We start from the raw sequence: 18,416 nt of genomic DNA, 5'->3' as shown, positions 1-18,416 counted from the left end.
AAATATTATATGAATAACTGTGAATACTGCCAATAGTGCCCAATTATAGCTAATATCACTATCGAACGTTAATCCACATAAGTTATGTCTATATGTAGGAGTAAACCACAACACTCGATTTCCATTAGCCGCTGATCCAAAAGCTGTGCCCATCGAATGCCAGGACGGATACGATTAACCGGTAGAGCTGTTTGGCCTATAATCTGGACGCCAACGTTGTCATGGTGTTTTACCGCTAACAGCAATACAGCAAGATTCGGCTCTTTGACGATAAACTCGAACGGCGGGGTAGTATCGGCCCATACAGGATTAAAACCATTGAAGTTGACAATTTCAGTTTTCAATATACGTTCACCCTTTCCGACCAGAACAATTTCAACAAAGGGACAACAATTATCCACCTTTGCGTTGACTATGTTTGAAGACTTCTCGTAGACTTTGATTAACGACCCTACGGCGTCATTTTTATCCACTTTGAGTCCCCTTTCAATAGCTTCTTGTAGTTCATCACGGTCAGATGGATCTGGCTTACTAATAGCGGGAGGTTTCCCCAATTGTGTTGCCACTTTATTCACATCTAATTCAGTGCCACCCTCTTGTATCGAGTATAATACATTATCCAACGCATTTGCAAAGCTAGTTTGCTCAAGTCCCTCATTTGGAGGAGGGAGTTGCGATGCCGAGAGGACGTGAACTTTAAGTTTTATTTTCCCACGGCAGAAATAGTCTAAGCACTCCTCATTGCTGAAAGTTATTGGCCTCAGTTCGGGAGGTTTCAGCACGTATCCAAAGCTTTGATTGAACTTTCCATAATTAATCAGCATCGACCTGTCACACGATTGATAATTAAGTGCAACACATTGTATGCCTGAAGCCCATGCATTTAGAGGGCAAAAATTAGTGCTGGCAACTCTTGTACCAGAAGGATATATCCTAATCATTGAGATATCGGTGAGTCTACGTAAGAATGCTTGATGGGCAGCTACCTTTGCGAATTTACTTTCGTTAAGGCTGTATACATTATTTCTTTTTACACGTCCTATGTCCTCCGCTGTCATATTGGTCAATCTGTATCCATGTAACGCAACAACTGATAACCACTTTTTCTCTGCTGCAACGTTCTTTGCTGTACCTTCTGTGCGCATTTTACCTTTGATGATAAATTTGGACAACAAAGACCCTAATGGTATGGATGCAACAAAGTCAGCAGGATTTGCTGGATCGGGTATGTATAAAGCGTCACCTAATATTTTCCGGCATGTCTCAGCCGTTTTCATCTTACATTCGTCCGTACAATGCATTTGCATGGACAATATCACAGGTAGCTTTGAAAATTTGAACGCGGTCTCTTTACAAGCAATCAATGCCTCACTTAGCGTAATTGAACCTGTAAGTTGACAGTTTTTCCATGAATGACAAAGCACAGGCTCCCCATTTGGACCGTCTTGGCAGTCTAGTTCAATGCATCTACATCCTCTCAAAAGCGCGTCAGCTAATGCTCCTGCCGCCGCTGCCCCTCCCACTTGATTTCCCGTAAGATACGTATTGTGAGAGCTCGCTATCCAAAAGGAATTTAGTGGATATTTGAGCAAATTAAGGATTTCTTCTGCATCTTGTGGTATGGTTGCCGCATTGAACTTTTGCGCAAGGGACCAATGGAATCCCATGATTGTGAACGCCCTAATGGGAATTCGTGATTTGTTTACCCTTCTTACACAGAGACCGGAACCTAGTTTCTGCTTATTCGGTTTTTGAACTGTTAAAGGGAGATCAGTACAACGTGTCAAGAGCTCTATTAGTTGTTCTGCACTTTCAAATTTATCTGCGCGTTGTACATTTTCGAGAAACTTTTGATATTGATCATTAGGAATAGATTCTAAAGGATCCAAGTCTTGCGACTGATTCAATTCTTCATATGTGTTGTTTTCATTTTTTTTCGATGACGAATTAGCATCCAATTTTTGGGCACCCTTTTCGTCAGCACCATCAACGTCATTATCTAGAGATTTATTTGTTTTGCCACTCTTAATTATATTTCTTTCTGTGGTTGAAGGTGGGTCATCTTCGTTGCTATGCCTTAGATCCACGGTGATGGAATAATGTTTTACTACATTGTAAAGAAGTCGGATAGCTTCATCCACATTTAAATAATCGTCAAACAACCATATTTTTTTACGTGAGACTTCACAGGGAACATCTAATGCTTTCAGGTGACATGCGCAGTCAGCGGCAAACCTAACCAAATTTTCGACATTCTTACATTGTACATCTTTCAACCTTTTGATGAGTTTGTGTATCCATGATTCACGGGTAGCCAATAGTTCCTTGACAGCTGTGACAATGGGTTCTATGACGTCAGTACGTCTGATAAGTTTAAGATCCTGGAGCAAATATACCAAATCATCTACAGATTCAGGCCACTCTTTATCATCTACACTCATCTGTTTAGCACTATCAATCAGATTCTGCAAAGAATTATCATCCTTTTCGAGTTCCTGTGAGATAGTTTTAGATTTGAAATCGGGTATGCCACCAGGTTCTCCAGAGGCGAATAAAGAAGCGATTTTGCTAGAATTTGTGATCCAAGCTTTTGCATAAACATTAGACGCATGGATTGCAATGTGGTATATACCAGATATCCACATTAGAGCTGCACGTTTATTGGCAGCCGCTAGACGCAATGATACATTGCCCGAAAGAATGAATTCCACCTTTTCAGTTGCATCATTCTTCGTCTTGTTATCAAAGCTATCCACTTCATCGCCTCTTCTGATGCTATTTAATTGGCATAATGCGAAAGCCGTTTCATTTGAGCGCTTACGACGTGATTGCCATCTTAGAAAGTAGGTTCCGCATATATAAGACACCCAAAAGTAACGTTCATGAGGTCGGCCAGAAAACGTCATAACATATTCTTTAGCGTTTGAAGCATCCTTTGTCTTTGAATTTCCCTCATGAGGGTTTTGTTTTGGTGTTATTGGCTGACCTCGTCTCCATTTCTTCAAAACGCCTCCTGAGAGCACACATTCTATGGCTTCTACGATAGGAATGTGTGAGATATCATTATAAAGAGATGAGCTAATGCTCGGCACGGCATCTTTGTTCCCTGCCGTTAGCTGTCTCATCCAGTTAAAATCAAGACCTGTAGACATTTCTTTGGCTATCAAGGTCTTTCTCCCAGGCAACCGATTTCGTTGCCATACAGGAGAAACCTTGACAGACTATTCATACCTGCATTAGGCGAATTAAATGTCTCATTGTGGATATATTTTATGTATTGTCGTGGATGTCAGCGTTGCATGGGCCAACAAATTTCACATATACGGCAACTGCAAATTATATACATTTTACTAATCAAAACATTTATATTATCTATTTTATACTGCGATTACTATACATAATTTGCTCTCAAACAGTACTTATGTGTAAAAAACTCTGTATAATCTGAGCATCTGCAATGAGAAAAATAAAATCTACAAACTCAGAGATTCTTAATAAATACAACTACTAATAATATTGCAATGGAAAAGAAATTATAAAGTGTGGAAAATCCAGATCTATCAACCTATTTTTTGTACCGTTTACCAATTTTGTAATATTAAATAGATTCTATGGCTGCAAAAATATTTCATCTATATGGAGCAAAAAAACAATTCAAGACGTTTTGTAACTTTTATATTAATCGGTTTAGCGTCATTATCAAGTTGTAATATCCTATAATGACCTGTAAAATCAGCCTTGTCGCGAGAGCGCTAGTGTTCTAGGGGTAAGATCCAACCCTCCCAAGGTTGGGACCCGGGTTCGAGTCCCGGCTAGCGCACATTTATTTTCTCAAATTTATTACATCCGTACACATTGTTTCATTTAACATCTTATTATCGGTCCATGATACAGCCATATCTTCTATTGTGTGGTACCTCTGACATTCTTATTTTGTTGAGGTGGTGTTGTCCTATTTATGCACAGCATCTGCGGTCTTCGATTTTGCGACAGCACATTAAATGTTGAATACTATATTCTTATTTATTTTCTATGTTGAATTAGATGTGTCGCTATGGCGGAGCTTTTGTCATCCGTTGCCGTAGGCACTCACCTCTTTGTTCGGTCTGACACGGCGGTTGGTTTCCTTCTGACTTTTGCACATCGCTCTTTTAGGTATGGCAGGAAGCTGTAGTTGACCATATAGAGGATGGAAAAGTCTTTGTACGTCTCAGTGAAGCTGCTGGGAGTTCGATAATCGAAATTAAGCCAGGAGAGAAGTACTACCCACACACAGATGGTAGGTTTATGTCTAAATTTGCCAACTGTAGCATCCGGTGTATACTTACGGTATCACCTTTACTGTTAGTAGTTCATTTAATCACTGGTTGTTACCTTTTCTTTATGGTTTGTTACATTTTGCTATAGACAGGTTCAACTCTCCAAGCGGATATCCTGATGATTTATGTAACTTAACTTATCTTCATGAAGCATCGGTACTTCATGCTTTGGACTGCCGCTTTGCTGTTGATGAGATTTACACGTTTACTGGCAAAATATTGATCGCGGTTAATCCTTTTAAACTGATCAATGGCCTGTATGACGACTCCACTATTGTGCGTTATCTCGAAAGACAAGATGATGACGCACCTCACGTCTTTGGCGTGGCTCGTGATGCCTACGAGAAGATGACTAAGAATGACCAATCCCAAACAATATTGATCAGTGGTGAATCTGGCGCTGGTAAGACTGAGTCTACTAAGTTTGCCATGAAGTATCTTGCCATTGCTGGCGCTGAGAGTATGGATAAAAAATCGCCTGCCGAAGTTAAAGTTCTTGAATCCAACCCACTATTGGAATCCTTCGGTAATGCCTCTACAGTGCGTAACATGAACAGTTCTCGTTTTGGAAAGTTCATTGAATTGCAATACCGCAAGGAAAGTCCCGTAAAATCGCGTTTGGTGGGTGCTCGTATAGAGACCTACCTCTTGGAAAAGGTTCGTATTTGTCAGCAACAGCCGGGCGAGCGCAATTATCACATTTTCCACCAGATTTCTGCTGCTGCGAATCGGAATGAGAAATTTGTATTTCAGCAGACTGGCTTCGGTGAGGACCAAACTCCTTGGGATTTTGATTTGACTAATTTCCGTGGTTCTTTCCGTATCATTCCTGCGGATTCAGAACGTGACTTTGATTTGCCAAATTTGAATGAAACTTTAATTGCTCTCCGCACAGTGGGTTTTACCTATGAACAGGTATCTGTGGTTTTTGACATTGTGGCAACTGTACTCCACTTAAGCAATATTGAGTTTACTGAGAAGAAGGGCAGTGAAGGTGCTGCCATCAGCAACATGGAAGCTGGTCATTGCCAGACGGTCACTACGTTGCTTGACGTTGACAGCGTTTCGTTAATGAATGCCCTTATGACTCGTACTATTAAGACTGCTAATGAAATGTACACAAAGCCGCTTCGTGTTGAGGAGGCTTGTGACGTCCGTGATGCTATTGCAAAGAACATATATAGCATGTTATTCGATCACATTGTCGAGCGTATCAATGAGTCAATTGGTTACGTTCCAGATGCCACTTTAACCACTGGTATATTGGATATTTTTGGTTTCGAGTGTTTCCAACACAATTCATTTGAGCAGCTGTGTATTAACTTCACCAATGAAACGCTACAGAACTTTTTCAACAACTTTGTGTTCCGTTGTGAGGAGGAGCTTTACTCTGCTGAAGGCATTACGTGGAATGCACTCGACTTTCCTGACAACTCCGATTGTGTCGAGATGTTCAAGTGTCGTCCCAATGGTTTGTTTGTAATGATCGACGAGGAGTGCAATTTACCTGGAGGCCGTGACCAATCGCTGTGTAACAAGATAGTTCAACGTCATTCTAATAATCCACGTTTTGCCAAAGTTAAACTTGATCAGAGCAGTTTTGTGGTTAATCACTTTGCTGGTGCAGTTCAGTATAAGATTGACGGTTTTATGGAGAAGAACAAGGACCAGTTGTCCAACGATGCCGTTTCATTTATTTTATCCACTAAAATATCTGAAATGAGGGAGATATTCCAGTCTTACATTGAGAAAAAGAGGGTTACAGGTGGCCGTGCTGGTACTATGGCTAAACAAAAGACTATTTGCACTCAATTCAGTGGCCAGCTTGATTCTCTTATGGCTAAGATTGGTGCTACAAACCCACATTTCATTCGTTGCATCAAACCTAGTCCGGAATGTCGTCCCAATCACTTTGATCGACCCACGGTTGACTCTCAGTTGCGTTGCAGTGGTATGCTTCAGGTTGTGCAGGTGTCTCGTGCTGGTTACCCAGTTCGTTTCCCTCATGCTGAACTATTCCACAGCTTCCGTTACTTGTTGGAACTATCTGAAGTTAAGGCTGCTGAGGCCATAGAAGACAAACAGAAGCAGGGGAAATTTGTTTTGGATATTTTGGTACGTCGTCATATGACTGAACACCCTCCATCCGATTGTGATTTGGCTATTGGAAAGACTCTTATATTCATGAAGAATTCACCTTATGAGCAAGTATGTCTGGCGATGCAAACTTTGCGCAATTCAAGTGCTACTATTATTCAGGCTCGTGTTCGTTGCAACATTCAGCGTAGGAAATACCTTGAAACCATGTGGCGCATTCGCACGTTCCAAATATGGATTAAATACAAGGTCAAGAAGCTGCAACGTCAGCGTGCAATTCGACTGCAGGCTATTATACTCATACAAAGTGCTTACCGCATGTATTTGAAACGCAAACTTATGCACGAGCTTCGTGATACTGTTGTTCGCTTACAAGCCAACTGGCGTAGGCTCAACGCTAAGATTTACGCAGAGGAGCGTCGTATTCATTCTATGGCGACAAAGATTCAAAATGCTTGGAGGGGTTATAGATGTCGCACATACTATTTGGAATTACGCAAAGCCACTATTAAAGCACAATTGCGTTGGCGATCAATATTAGCTAGGCGCACTTTGCGTTCTCTACGTATGGAGGCTAAGGACTTGGGTAACGTGATTAAGCGTGCTCAGGGTCTTGAGGAAGACCTGAAGAAAGAGAAGGCTCTACGTGCTGATGCTGAGGCTAGGGTGTTACAGCTTAACGCGAAGCTCTCTAGTCTTGAGAAATCCAATGAAGATTTGCGCGCACAGATTGAGGCCCTCACCAAAGAGCGTGATACTATGGCTGAGCGTGTACACGAAGCGGAAGCCGCCACTCAAAAGGCACAAACTGATCTACGTATGATTAAAGAATTCGTTAGCAAGGAGGCTCGTACTGGCGGCGATGCCAATAGGCTCAATTCGTTAATCGGGGATAGTTCAGGCCCTGAGATATCACGTGCTGCATCAATGGCCCATCGTCAACAATCATCCATTTCACAGGGTGCTCATGAAACCCAGCCGACTGCAGCGGATCGTCGTGTTGATATCATATTATGTGGTCCTCCTAGTTGCGGTAAAACTCGACTATTGGAGATGGCGCTTATTAAAAATGGTGATGACAAAAACCTGGCCATTTTGCGCAACACGGACTCTGCGCGTATGGAACGTCGTAAGTTGAGTCCTTTGACATTCCAATTCCGTGTTGGCTATGATCGTATGGTATCAGTTGCTGAGATCCCTGGATCTTACTTTGATTCTGAGGAGGCCAGGTCTATGTTCCGTAAGGCTCACTTGATTGCAATTTGTTATGATCCCGGTACGCAGCACACTTTTGATGATGCTCGTGTTATTGCTAACTTGCTCAAGCAGTTGGTTAACTCTAGGAACACCAGCATTTGTATGCTGCAGAATGATTATATAGCTTTGGAAAACGCCCGCCCCGTTGTCTGTGATGTTAATGAGGCTCAGCGTTTTGCTGTAGACAACGATTTGTTATTTTTGCGGGTTTCTGACTTTGTAACTTTCGTTGAGCAAATAAGTCCTTACGTGGAGAACAAGAAATGCCAACGTTTGAACAGTTCTAGTGTTGACAGTGCTAGTGCCGCTAGCAGTTCCAGGCGTGGCGCTTTGACTCTATTTTACGAGCGTTTCCGTAACTTCTGGGCCGGGGTTAATTACTCTGGATTCCAAAACAAGCTCCTTGTTCCTACTCTTGTGGCACCCGAGGGTTCTAAGTTACCTCCATTGTCTTTGAAGCGTGTTGCTCAGATTTCGAACTACACTTATGCAACCACTTGTGTTGCATTCCGTCCTGAGCAACCTGATGACGAATTTGTTTTGCTTGCTGTGGGTCGTCGCGATGGTTCGATTAATCTATACCACTTGTTCCGTACTGACACTGAGATGCGTGCATTGAATTCACCTGATTTTGACGAAACTGCTCCTCAGCCACTGGATGACAAGGTTACTATTGTTGAGTCGTTCGCCTTGTCTTTGCATACGAAAGCTGTTACTTCTATGAGTTTTTCTAAGGTTGACGTAAACGAGTTGGTTACTGCTTCTGTTGACTGCACGATTCGCGCTTGGAATGTAATGACTGGCCAGTTGATAAAGGTGTTTAATGATTCATTCCCTGGTTTGGCTGTATTGTTTCACCCAGTGGATCCTATGCTGTTCATCAGTTGCAATTCCAATCCCACGATTAGGATCATCCACTACCAGAAGGGCTCGGTACTGCAAAAGATTCGCACAAAGAGTGAGTTACGCTGCCTTGTCTTTGACGACACGCGGCTTAACTGTATCGCTGGTAACGAAAAGGGTACCATTTGCATTTACGAATCGCAGGAAAACTTACATTTGAAGCTTTCAACTACTAAGCAGATATCTCGTGGTCCAGTTACTTGTGTCAATTTCGTTCCTTCTACATCACCTGAATCGCCACCAATGATCATCGCAAATGTTTGCTCTGGCAACATTTCCATTTTGAATTGCATTTATGACGGTGAAAGTGGGAAGATATCTGAACTCACATATCGCTACACAGTGACGAATGCTCATGTCGCCTTACCTCTTCGTTCGTGTTATTCTAGATTTGGCGGTGGTTGGTGCATCTCTGGTTCTGAAGACCGCAATTTGTTGATATTCTCTTTACAAGAGGAGAACATGCCATATTCGATATCTTTCCATCAGGGTCCTGTGGTTGCCGTTGCGGTGAATTCACTTGACACCGTTTTGGTAACTTCAGACTCCAAGGGTTCGGTTGCTTTATGGCGTCGTGTCATAGTGTCGGCAAAGCGGTGACCTGCACATCCAACCACTACTTCGCGGAAATTACGCCTTCAATAAAACAGTAACGCCTTTTTTGGCCTTTAAATGTGTTAGTCAGCTATTATATTGCTTTTGGTCAGCGGTGCTATGTATTACGGTAATGATACACCTTAATAAAATGATTAATGCATTCGATATTATCATTGAAGAATTGTTACAGAAATTGCATTATATGTGCATGACGTTATAAATCACTTCTTGCTCTACGGCGTTAGTGACCTGGCCCATTTAGCCCGTATCTCAGGTTGCATGGCGATGTAATGCAAAGTTCACAATTCTGTAAAGTTAGGAACAAAACAATGGAATTCATTATCTGCCCCGGTGGTGGCCAGCGTGAAGCCATTTTTCATGGACGCAGCCTTTAACCACGACAGATCAGACACAGCTGCTCGGTGACCAGCATGAACAAACCGCAGACGTTCTTCTGCGGACAGTTCCCATATACATACCTTGTTATCCTGCGATGCTGAAGCTAGTAAACCAGCCGATGCCGGGCAAAATTCGACCTGGTTTACTGCTTCTTTATGGTGATCAAGCAACAGCATGGGTTCATTAGGATAGCGCATATCCCATATACATACTGTCCCATCTGCTTCACCAGTAGCTACAACGTCATCTTTAAATTGGTTGAAGCTTAAACAATTGACTTCGCTTTCGCTTTTTAATTGCATTTGTGGAGTGCCTCCGCTATTGTCCTGACGGGAGTCGTACAATCTAGCGATATAATCATCCGCCACTGTCATAAACAAATCTCTTTTGGTTGGTACTACCTGCACATCGTTGAACGGTGTGTCTTTGAGATTAAATTTGGTGAGAGGTTTAACACATTTGGTATTTTCCAAATAACGGCCTGTATCTTCGATGTTCATGGATGACGCGTTTATATCCCAGGTGCAGACAGAACCATCTGTAGCGACTGATACTAGTTTCATATCACTCATCCAGCTAATACCGAATCCATCGGCACTATGGCCTCCCGTAAGGACCAGTTGCGGAGCTGCCTTAGTGGCACTTCTTGGAGTGGACGGGTGCCTTGAGTAGTCATATACTAACAAATCACCGAATGTCGTGTGCGTAGCAAATGTAAATTGCCGCCCTGGGCAATGTGATATTCGATTTACTTCTCCGGGATGGACTAATTTGGCCTTGATATCCAAACTGGGTAGTGGATGGCCCATCAAAGCTATCTTGTGGGTTTTGTGATAACTGAAAAATTTAGTAAAATTTTCACATGAAGACAAGTTTTCTCGTATAGAGGTAACAGGCAATTTCATCTCTGCCACAATGGCATACTCGACATCATTACCTGAAGTGTGAGTTCCCAGCAATACCTTGTGTGCTGTTGCTCCATTTCGGCTTTTATAGCACGTATCCGAAACAAAATCTACCACCAGAGACGGCCAATCTAATCTATGCACCAATACAGTGTCGTATAAAAACGGTGCGTTCCTACGCCAGACATAGTAGTTATCATATTCATCTTCTTGCTCCCTTCCGGAATCAAAAGCGTTTTCATCCAGTCGTGGATTATCATTTATTATCGGTGTAGATGGCTGAATAGTAGGTAATGGTGGCGCTGGGAATCTGCGCTTAATCTTGCACAGGGCGTTACCACGTAAAATTACCGACTCCATGCTGTAGACAGCAGTATTCGGTTATGACGCCGGTGCAAGGCGCACAAATAACCAGCTTAAAAGCGTTTTCGCTATTTTGCTAGATCTAATATTAGCAACGGAGTGATATGAATAACACGTGTGTTGGGTCTACGGAATCCACGCATATTCCGAGATAAATGCGTAATAGTATCTATATATACTTTTATACTACATGGGTGTAACCGAATATAGATTATACCGTTTATATAGATTCTAACTGATGCACATAGACAACGTGCGCGACGCTCAACACCAAATATTAACTATATTAGCTTACTATGTTTATGACCCCCTGGGACGTAGCCTTTCACTGTCCATGACTATGATAAACGAGTCGATCCATATATCATAGATTCTCTGTAGCATTGATCTTAGTGTTCTCTGTGCTCGAAACTCCGCCAGCTTAAGCGCGGGATCTCGTGGAATGAATCTAGGAAACCGGTCATTGTTATCAGGCATGAGTTTCGTTCGTAATATGCTTTCTATCCTTAGGAATATCTGATCGATGTGCGTTACCGGCATCCTTGCTGTACTACGTATTTCATTCTCGATTTCTAACATCTTCTCGTTAAGGGCTGTGGAAGTCACGCCTATTGTTTCCATTGATGAATGTATGTCATCTGCAATGCGGTCTAATCGGGCTATTTGATTGGGTGGCAGCCTGTATATTCGTCTGTTGCTAATTGTGTTGGTCTGTATGCTTTGATTAGGTCCTCTTATCGAGTGGTTTGTTTGCATAGCAAACGTTTTGCCTAAAAGTACACTGAACGCAGTGAATGCAGACAAGATAAATGTGGAAAACAGCTTCATCTTGTCAAGTTGTTGTCCTATACAGCAGTGTACAATCCCTGCAAGGTTTGTGTTCTTACCCTGATGTACTTATGGATGGTTAAAGATACTTTCGGCTTCTACACGCATGGATGACACGTAGTTTTCACGTAATATAACTTTGGTCGTATTTGTTATTAGGATAGTTTTAAAAGTGAGACATTAAAAACGATTACGGAATCGAAATAATTGCACATGCTATGCTTAACTGCATGTAATAGATTCACTTGGATACTTCTGACTGAAAATTTCCATTTTTTCAAGTGGATGTTTGATCTTGGATGTTTTATGGACGACAATTTTTCTTCTGGGCCAATTGTTGCAACTATTACTAACGTAGTGGCGCCAGGAGTAACATGGTAGAAATATTGTTACTGATGCCAGATGTTTTTGTGGCCGCATGCTCCCCTTTTGCCGTGGGATTCCATAACGTATCTATATAAACACATACTTATATCCTCGGGTACCATGTTGAATCGTAAACGGCATGCTATAAACTTCCATTTGGTCTACAAGACATAAGGCATATATCCCATTTTAGGGTTCTAATAGCCACTTTACTAATGCATGCCTTCCTGGATATACTTTGTGTACTGCTAGGATAATGCAATGGAGCTCAGATCAATAGAACTGCTTGCCACTTCCAGTGGTGCGTTAGCGCTGTTTACAGTCACCAGTTATCTTGATTTCAATGATTTCCTATGCCTTTCTGGAATTTCCCATCGGATGAGGGATGTCCTGCTATCGCATTATCCCATTTGGCGCTATTACTACGAGATTCGAGTTGGGGATTACACTAAAAGCCTTGGTTTGCCGCATCAATCGGGGTATATACATAATGGAAATGGACATCCCTTTAGCAGTTCGCATTCTACCCCTATCGCAACAGATTCCGCGGAGAGTTTTCCATATATTACATCGCAACTTTCCAACTATAAATGTGATACCATTTGTATCAAGAGAAACGTTGTATCCACGGATTGGTTTCGCAACTTGGTTGTATTGGCACGGTTTGCTGGCATAGTACTCCAGGCTTCTGCGGCTTATAAAAACCCATTTTTAGAACTGGCTGTAAAATCTAGTGCTGCAGTGAAGATGATTTCACTGCATAATGAGTCAATACGGACACTGGTGTCGACTGGTAGTTTGGTACTAGCAGCCCCTGACATATACTCTGGTAACGATGCACCATTCACGATTGTTAACAAGACTACCCTTTGTTATTACGACTGCCAGCACAAGTATAACAACCTAAAGATTACACTGCCGCAACTTGACGAGACGAGGATACATGTGCTTTTTGCTAAGTGGATGCGTTCCATTGATTGCACTCAATGTAAGAAACTGGACTACTGTGATGACATACGCTATGTTGAGGACAACACCAATCCGAGATTAATGCTGATATATAGAATTGGCAAAAACGATACTGCCGCTAGCGTATACGAATATGGAGCGGATGGCTTCTCCAAACGGCCAGTGCTTACAAGGAAGGTACCTGATACATCTAGTGAGATATCCTGCGTTGATAGCGTCAGATGTTCGTTTTGCGAACAGTACACAATATATCTTGGATATTCGAATGGCAACGTGTGTGAAATATACCCAGATAACGTTAATAATCTAAACGTAGCTGATGAAGGGATTGTATCCCTTATGCAATGGACTTCGAACAACCAACGCATATTAGCTGCATGGCTAAGTAATGGCAATGTGGAAATATTTAGATATAGCAATTGCTGGGAGCCTACAATTTCTATACGGGGTGTTTCCATATTGACGGTGAATCCTACGACTTCAGTAATTGGGTATTGTAACTCAGGTCGTTGTAAAGTAATGTTCAGGACGCTACATAGCCCAGATGTCGAAATTGGTGTATCCAGACCACCCTCGAGTATAATATGTTTATATAGAAAATCGCTGTGGGCTATAGTAATACGTAACTATTTGAAGCTGGTTGAAGTTTGTGCGACAACTTCGGGTGTCGCTGTACGGCATGTACGCGCATTGAATGGGCATGGTTCCGATATAACCGGTTGTCATTCAGACGGATGGCACCGTTTACTGTCAATTGACACATCGCATATATTGATAATGTGGGATTTCGTACAGGGAGTTAAGCTTATGAGCATACCATTGCTTCGACAAGACCCACCTGTAAAGGTCCCGCATCATAAACAAGAAAAATCGCATTCCATCAAGGCACACAAGAAGCCAAGTGTTAATCGTCAGGTGTCCTATCCATCCATATATAACGCAAAGAAAAACTTCAATGTACCGCCACAGAAGGCGATGTTGGCTTCTGATGACAGTGAGTCCGATGACTTTGTGGACTCTGTGGGTTCTATGTCCCTTCGCAATACACGACCAAGTGACTGCAAATACCACATACACGCTTTGCCTCATGCAATATGCATATTCTACTACCACACAACATCGCTTCACTTGGTGTCATTCAAATAGCACCATTCACAGCATGAATGCCGGATACAACTCCTGGCGGTATTCTATGTATGACACTTAGCACCATACATTCTCAATGAAGTAACCTCATATAATTTAAACATTATCATATTAGTTAAAAGAATTTATTCAAGCTTGAGCAACTCGCTCTTCCTTTTTGAATTCGCGCTTTGTTACATTAGGAGGGTGCACTCGATTACGGTATTTGCCGTAATTATAGTTCCGTTCATCCTCCTCGTTTGCCTGCCGGTCACCGGTAGCTTTACGCCTGCTAGATGCAAAGTGGTTTCGACTGGCTTCCGCACGCCGCTGACGTGTGGTGGTAGTAGTCGGTTGCTCATCAGAAACAGTTTCTGAACCAGCCTTGTCACGCCCGTTAGATACCCCAACACCTGCTTTTCCACTCTCCTGAGATTTAGTACTCAGGTTTGACTCAGTACTGGAATTGAAAGAACGTTTAGGTGGCTGCGATAAAGCAGAACGGTATTGCGCATTCACGGCTACGTCATTACGCTGATCCTTAACATTCACATGTGGCGTTTCAGTTTTCTGTTCCTTCTGAGATTCATTTTGTTGCTCCTTTAAACTGCTTTGCTGTGATATGACCCTGCTGTTGTTATTCAAATCCTCGTTTCTCTTGAAATCACGGAATCTCATGCGATGCATTCTCATCATAATACGGACCAGGTCCTTATCATCAGGTTCATGCTCCATGCGACGACGAGGCCGTTCGTTCACTATTGTTGGTCGTGGAGGGGCGGGCTCAGGTGTAGTAGAAGTAGAACCCTTGGCAACTGATGCATAGGAGTCCATGCGGGGAGGGGAAGCTGCCTTGGCATTGATGCTGGGACGCCTCTGTGGAGTTGGACTGCTTGCAGCCTGTGAATATGCTATAACAGTCGGACGGTGAATTGGTAACACAGTTTTTACCTCAGGCTTAGATACCCCAACCACCGATGATTTGCCGGTCAGCTTCTTATCTGACTTTGAGTAGGAGCCTGAATCGGATTTTTTAATACTAGCAGAGTGATCATGATGTATTCCATTTTGGGACGACTCCTGCTGACGGTTCATTCCACGCTTCTTCATACCATGCTGTGACGCGCGATTTTCTTCGCTCTTGGAAACATAGCTTTTGTTCGAAGGCATTATGTTGTATTTTTGATTTACTTAGAAAAAAACTAGAAACAATACTGGTTAAAAGAATCCTGCATTATATGCTGAGGAGCCCTGTTGAAGAGTGTGAGAACAAGTGTGTGTTGTTTATGAACTCCCTCTATTCGTTAAATCTATGGGAAACATACAAAGAATAATCTAAAATAACAAGGTAATACAATACTATCAAACAATAGCTACATGTAAGGGGAGGTAACGTTGGCGTGCGGGAGATCCTGACAAATGCAAGTTGTGTAACAATGTTTTTTACACTGTTGTGTAGGGGCTCATCCCACTTAAAGCTACATGAAAATTTTCATGTTATTTGAATTTTAAAACATGCTTTGCTGCTTCTAGTTTAGATCTTAAATAGCTAATGTGCCTATGGTATGCAGGCGTTGTATTTTGTGTTCCAATGTCATCATTCATGTATTTGCATTGACTTGCTTTTCGCTATTGCCACGGCTTCTTTTAAATAGTTTTCTATCACTTGTAAGCTCCTAAGTAACGTGATTCACGGAGTTGTGACAACATACCAATTGAGTACCCTCGTATCAGTTGCAACATCGTCGTCCTCTTTCTTGTTCTCGCCTTGTGAAACTACAAGTGACCTGCATACTAAAATATGAGAGATGATTGTTAAGCGGGCTATTGTAGTCAAATGCAAGGTTTACACTAGTTTGGTATACTCACAGTTGCTTTGACTCTCCTCGAAAAGAGGATACTTGATGATGAGACCTATAATATGCTATATAAATATATACTATTTAGTACCAGATTCGTCGTCCCAGAGGAATAAGCTGTATGTTATATAGATATAATTCTATACTTACTATTCTTGGTGCCTTCGTGCGACCCTTGAGCTTGCTGATACGTTGCTTGTCTTTTCAGTTGAGCTTCTGGAGAGAGGCAAATCTAGGTTTTGTTCATCTACTGTCGAGGCAGTGCATCGCCTTCTTTGTACATCCTTTAGCACCTCCCTACTTAAAAGCACTTGATTAGAACGTTTAGCACCTACACAGGTGTCCATCACCTCATCAACCGTTTTCGGAATGCATAAACGGTAATCCCAATCTGCAGGGCGGGGTTGCATGCGCCCAGAAGACTGGGCAGAAGATATATGTAATTCTACCATTGATTTTGCAAGTAATTATATAAGCACCAAGAGTTCTATTCAAGTTAAAAAGAGAATTTTCTCCAGTGAATTTAATCGCTGCTCACAGTAAAGCAGCGTTAATAAGTTGCTCCATTTCTTCACATATACGCCCTGCTATAGATAGATCTTATGTAACGATGCTAACCATTATCAGGTGATTCGAGTTTATAGGAGTCCGTTGGGTACCAGCCGTCATCTCTTAAGTGCTCTTCTATCCTTACTATTCCCTTGGCAATATTTTCCAAGTACCGAGTTCTGGTTGAGCATATGGGACGCTGACCATATTTCCACATTTTATTTGCCTGTAACACAGGAATGTTGTACTCTTGCATAAGCCCAATTAAATTCTTTGATACGCCTGTTTGTAGTTTAATAGATATGGTTCATACCCACCAGAAGGTTTGAATTTAATGCGTGGCTGTTCAAGGTCATCACCAAAACATTCCTTCACACGTTCGTTCCTGAGGCATATTACGAATGGTTAAATCTAGAGTTACCTGAGATCGATTAGATTGCTGAATGACATGAACGGCCGATCAAGTTGAGATGCGAGCTTTGACACTTTTTGTAAGAGATGGTATCCAACCTTCACAAGTGCCGAGTTGGACCACAGCCAAGCTAATAAGTAAAACACCGTATCTTGGTAATAAGGATCTGTTACAAGCAAATCTATGATAAATGTATGATCAGGAATGTACAGCACTGCAACATCGTTTTCTAAATGGACGCCGACCAGTCCATTATGTACGTCGCCATGATGATGACCATAACGGCGTAACACCTTCAAGCAAAGGTTGACACCAGCGATTGTGTCCACCTTTTGTGCGATATTAAGATCAGAAATTGCATTATCGATTCCATTTCCTGTATGTTCGTGGGTTGCATGACCTGTTTTAGGAGTTGTGCCGGATGCTACTCTGGCGTGCTTTTCGCTAGATACATCAGCATTATTTCCCATCAAAATCCTTTGTAACTCCACATATCCCCAAGGATATATCAACAAACCTGTGTGGCTATCAGCGGATTTCAGAAAGTCGCATGTTTGCAATCGGAGATCTGATGGAGCTTCAGCCAAAAAGTGATTAAACGCCAACTTCGACTCCGCTTCCACAATGTGCCTCAAAATATCAATAGTACGTAAAGAGCCTTCTACAAAAGGCTGAAATATGCTATTTATCGATCCTCTTTGGAGCAGTAACAAAACCATATCGACTGCATCTAGCAGCGCAATTTCAGAACCTTCAGCCAGCTTTGCCTTAAAGTACTCATTCAAAGTTTGTGCATCTATTGAATCCAATTTGTGTTGTAAACGCAATAATCGAAGTATTTTACCAAAATCTGCAGCGCCAACAGCATTGAAGAGGCCGTTAATGCATACATATTCTTTAGCACGTGTATTATAAACCGCAAATCTATAACCCTATTTCATATATCAAACTTATATTACCTGTGCAAAGATTGTTCAATACTGGCAACAAGTGATTGTATGGATTGAACTCTCATGGAAGGACTAACTTCAGTTAGAAGTTGACGGTCCAATGGACAGAAAATCAACTCACGAGCGTGGCCTGCCACTGCATCAGCAAAAGGCGGTTCTAAATAGCTCTTATCAGAATAAACATAGTTAAGTGCTTCAGTATAACTGTTAACAAAGTATCTGCTCAAATGTATACGATTCGCAATTTATCGTACCTAGACATCCCATCACTGGGTTGATTATTGGACCCTAAAAAATGGAATAAAACATTTGAGACTATCGTATGACGTTCACCTGATGTACAAAGGTGAGGTAATATGTCTACAAGACGTTTGGTGGCGTATATGGGCCACCTTCGGGCCGCTGCCCTCATGAGATACACATGTGATCTGCGGTTCGATTATTACTACAAATAGACAATCTATTCGCCCTTATCCATTTAAACGAAGTAAAATAATACAAATTCTTGATTTAGACCA

General features: G+C 41.9%; 8 protein-coding genes across 8 annotated transcripts; 2 read left to right on the top strand and 6 right to left on the bottom strand.

The window, feature by feature from the left end:
* Positions 1-9: 9 nt before the first annotated feature.
* Positions 10-3,271, bottom strand: BBOV_IV011070 (Phosphatidylinositol-specific phospholipase C X domain family protein). Its single transcript, XM_001610977.2, has one exon. It carries the CDS (start codon positions 3,150-3,152, stop codon positions 69-71), a length of 3,084 nt encoding a protein of 1,027 aa, XP_001611027.1. The 5' UTR covers positions 3,153-3,271; the 3' UTR covers positions 10-68.
* A 673-nt stretch (positions 3,272-3,944) lies between these two features.
* Positions 3,945-9,222, top strand: BBOV_IV011050 (WD40 repeat myosin-like family protein). The gene is made up of 3 exons (XM_001610976.2): positions 3,945-4,117; positions 4,156-4,279; positions 4,408-9,222. The coding sequence occupies exons 1-3, from the start codon at positions 4,055-4,057 to the stop codon at positions 9,174-9,176; spliced, it is 4,956 nt and encodes a 1,651-aa protein (XP_001611026.1). The 5' UTR covers positions 3,945-4,054; the 3' UTR covers positions 9,177-9,222.
* Positions 9,223-9,353: 131 nt separating this feature from the next.
* On the bottom strand, positions 9,354-10,924 carry BBOV_IV011040 (Histone-binding protein RBBP4/subunit C of CAF1 complex family protein). The gene has a single exon (XM_001610975.2). It carries the CDS (start codon positions 10,835-10,837, stop codon positions 9,473-9,475), a length of 1,365 nt encoding a protein of 454 aa, XP_001611025.1. The 5' UTR covers positions 10,838-10,924; the 3' UTR covers positions 9,354-9,472.
* Positions 10,925-11,103: 179 nt separating this feature from the next.
* Positions 11,104-11,839, bottom strand: BBOV_IV011035 (uncharacterized protein). Its single transcript, XM_051767640.1, has 2 exons — positions 11,728-11,839; positions 11,104-11,685 (listed from the first exon to the last, which is right to left on the bottom strand). Exon 2 carries the CDS (start codon positions 11,666-11,668, stop codon positions 11,141-11,143), a length of 528 nt encoding a protein of 175 aa, XP_051623631.1. The 5' UTR covers positions 11,669-11,685; positions 11,728-11,839; the 3' UTR covers positions 11,104-11,140.
* A 21-nt stretch (positions 11,840-11,860) lies between these two features.
* Positions 11,861-14,219, top strand: BBOV_IV011030 (uncharacterized protein). The gene has a single exon (XM_001610974.2). The coding sequence runs from the start codon at positions 12,296-12,298 to the stop codon at positions 14,147-14,149; it is 1,854 nt and encodes a 617-aa protein (XP_001611024.1). The 5' UTR covers positions 11,861-12,295; the 3' UTR covers positions 14,150-14,219.
* A 55-nt stretch (positions 14,220-14,274) lies between these two features.
* On the bottom strand, positions 14,275-15,470 carry BBOV_IV011020 (uncharacterized protein). The gene has a single exon (XM_001610973.2). The coding sequence runs from the start codon at positions 15,296-15,298 to the stop codon at positions 14,279-14,281; it is 1,020 nt and encodes a 339-aa protein (XP_001611023.1). The 5' UTR covers positions 15,299-15,470; the 3' UTR covers positions 14,275-14,278.
* Positions 15,471-15,721: 251 nt separating this feature from the next.
* Positions 15,722-16,453, bottom strand: BBOV_IV011010 (uncharacterized protein). The gene is made up of 5 exons (XM_051767291.1): positions 16,138-16,453; positions 16,079-16,104; positions 15,998-16,042; positions 15,841-15,922; positions 15,722-15,804 (listed from the first exon to the last, which is right to left on the bottom strand). Exons 1-5 carry the CDS (start codon positions 16,437-16,439, stop codon positions 15,726-15,728), a joined length of 534 nt encoding a protein of 177 aa, XP_051623351.1. The 5' UTR covers positions 16,440-16,453; the 3' UTR covers positions 15,722-15,725.
* A 23-nt stretch (positions 16,454-16,476) lies between these two features.
* Positions 16,477-18,345, bottom strand: BBOV_IV011000 (uncharacterized protein). The gene is made up of 6 exons (XM_051767241.1): positions 18,153-18,345; positions 17,908-18,117; positions 16,958-17,872; positions 16,854-16,921; positions 16,606-16,818; positions 16,477-16,571 (listed from the first exon to the last, which is right to left on the bottom strand). Exons 1-6 carry the CDS (start codon positions 18,308-18,310, stop codon positions 16,522-16,524), a joined length of 1,614 nt encoding a protein of 537 aa, XP_051623350.1. The 5' UTR covers positions 18,311-18,345; the 3' UTR covers positions 16,477-16,521.
* Positions 18,346-18,416: the final 71 nt, after the last annotated feature.

Source organism: Babesia bovis (assembly GCF_000165395.2).
Source record: "Babesia bovis T2Bo chromosome 4 map unlocalized Chr4_1, whole genome shotgun sequence".
In the NCBI taxonomy this organism is placed as follows: domain Eukaryota; phylum Apicomplexa; class Aconoidasida; order Piroplasmida; family Babesiidae; genus Babesia; species Babesia bovis.
This window is presented reverse-complemented; position numbering and strand designations above follow the sequence as displayed.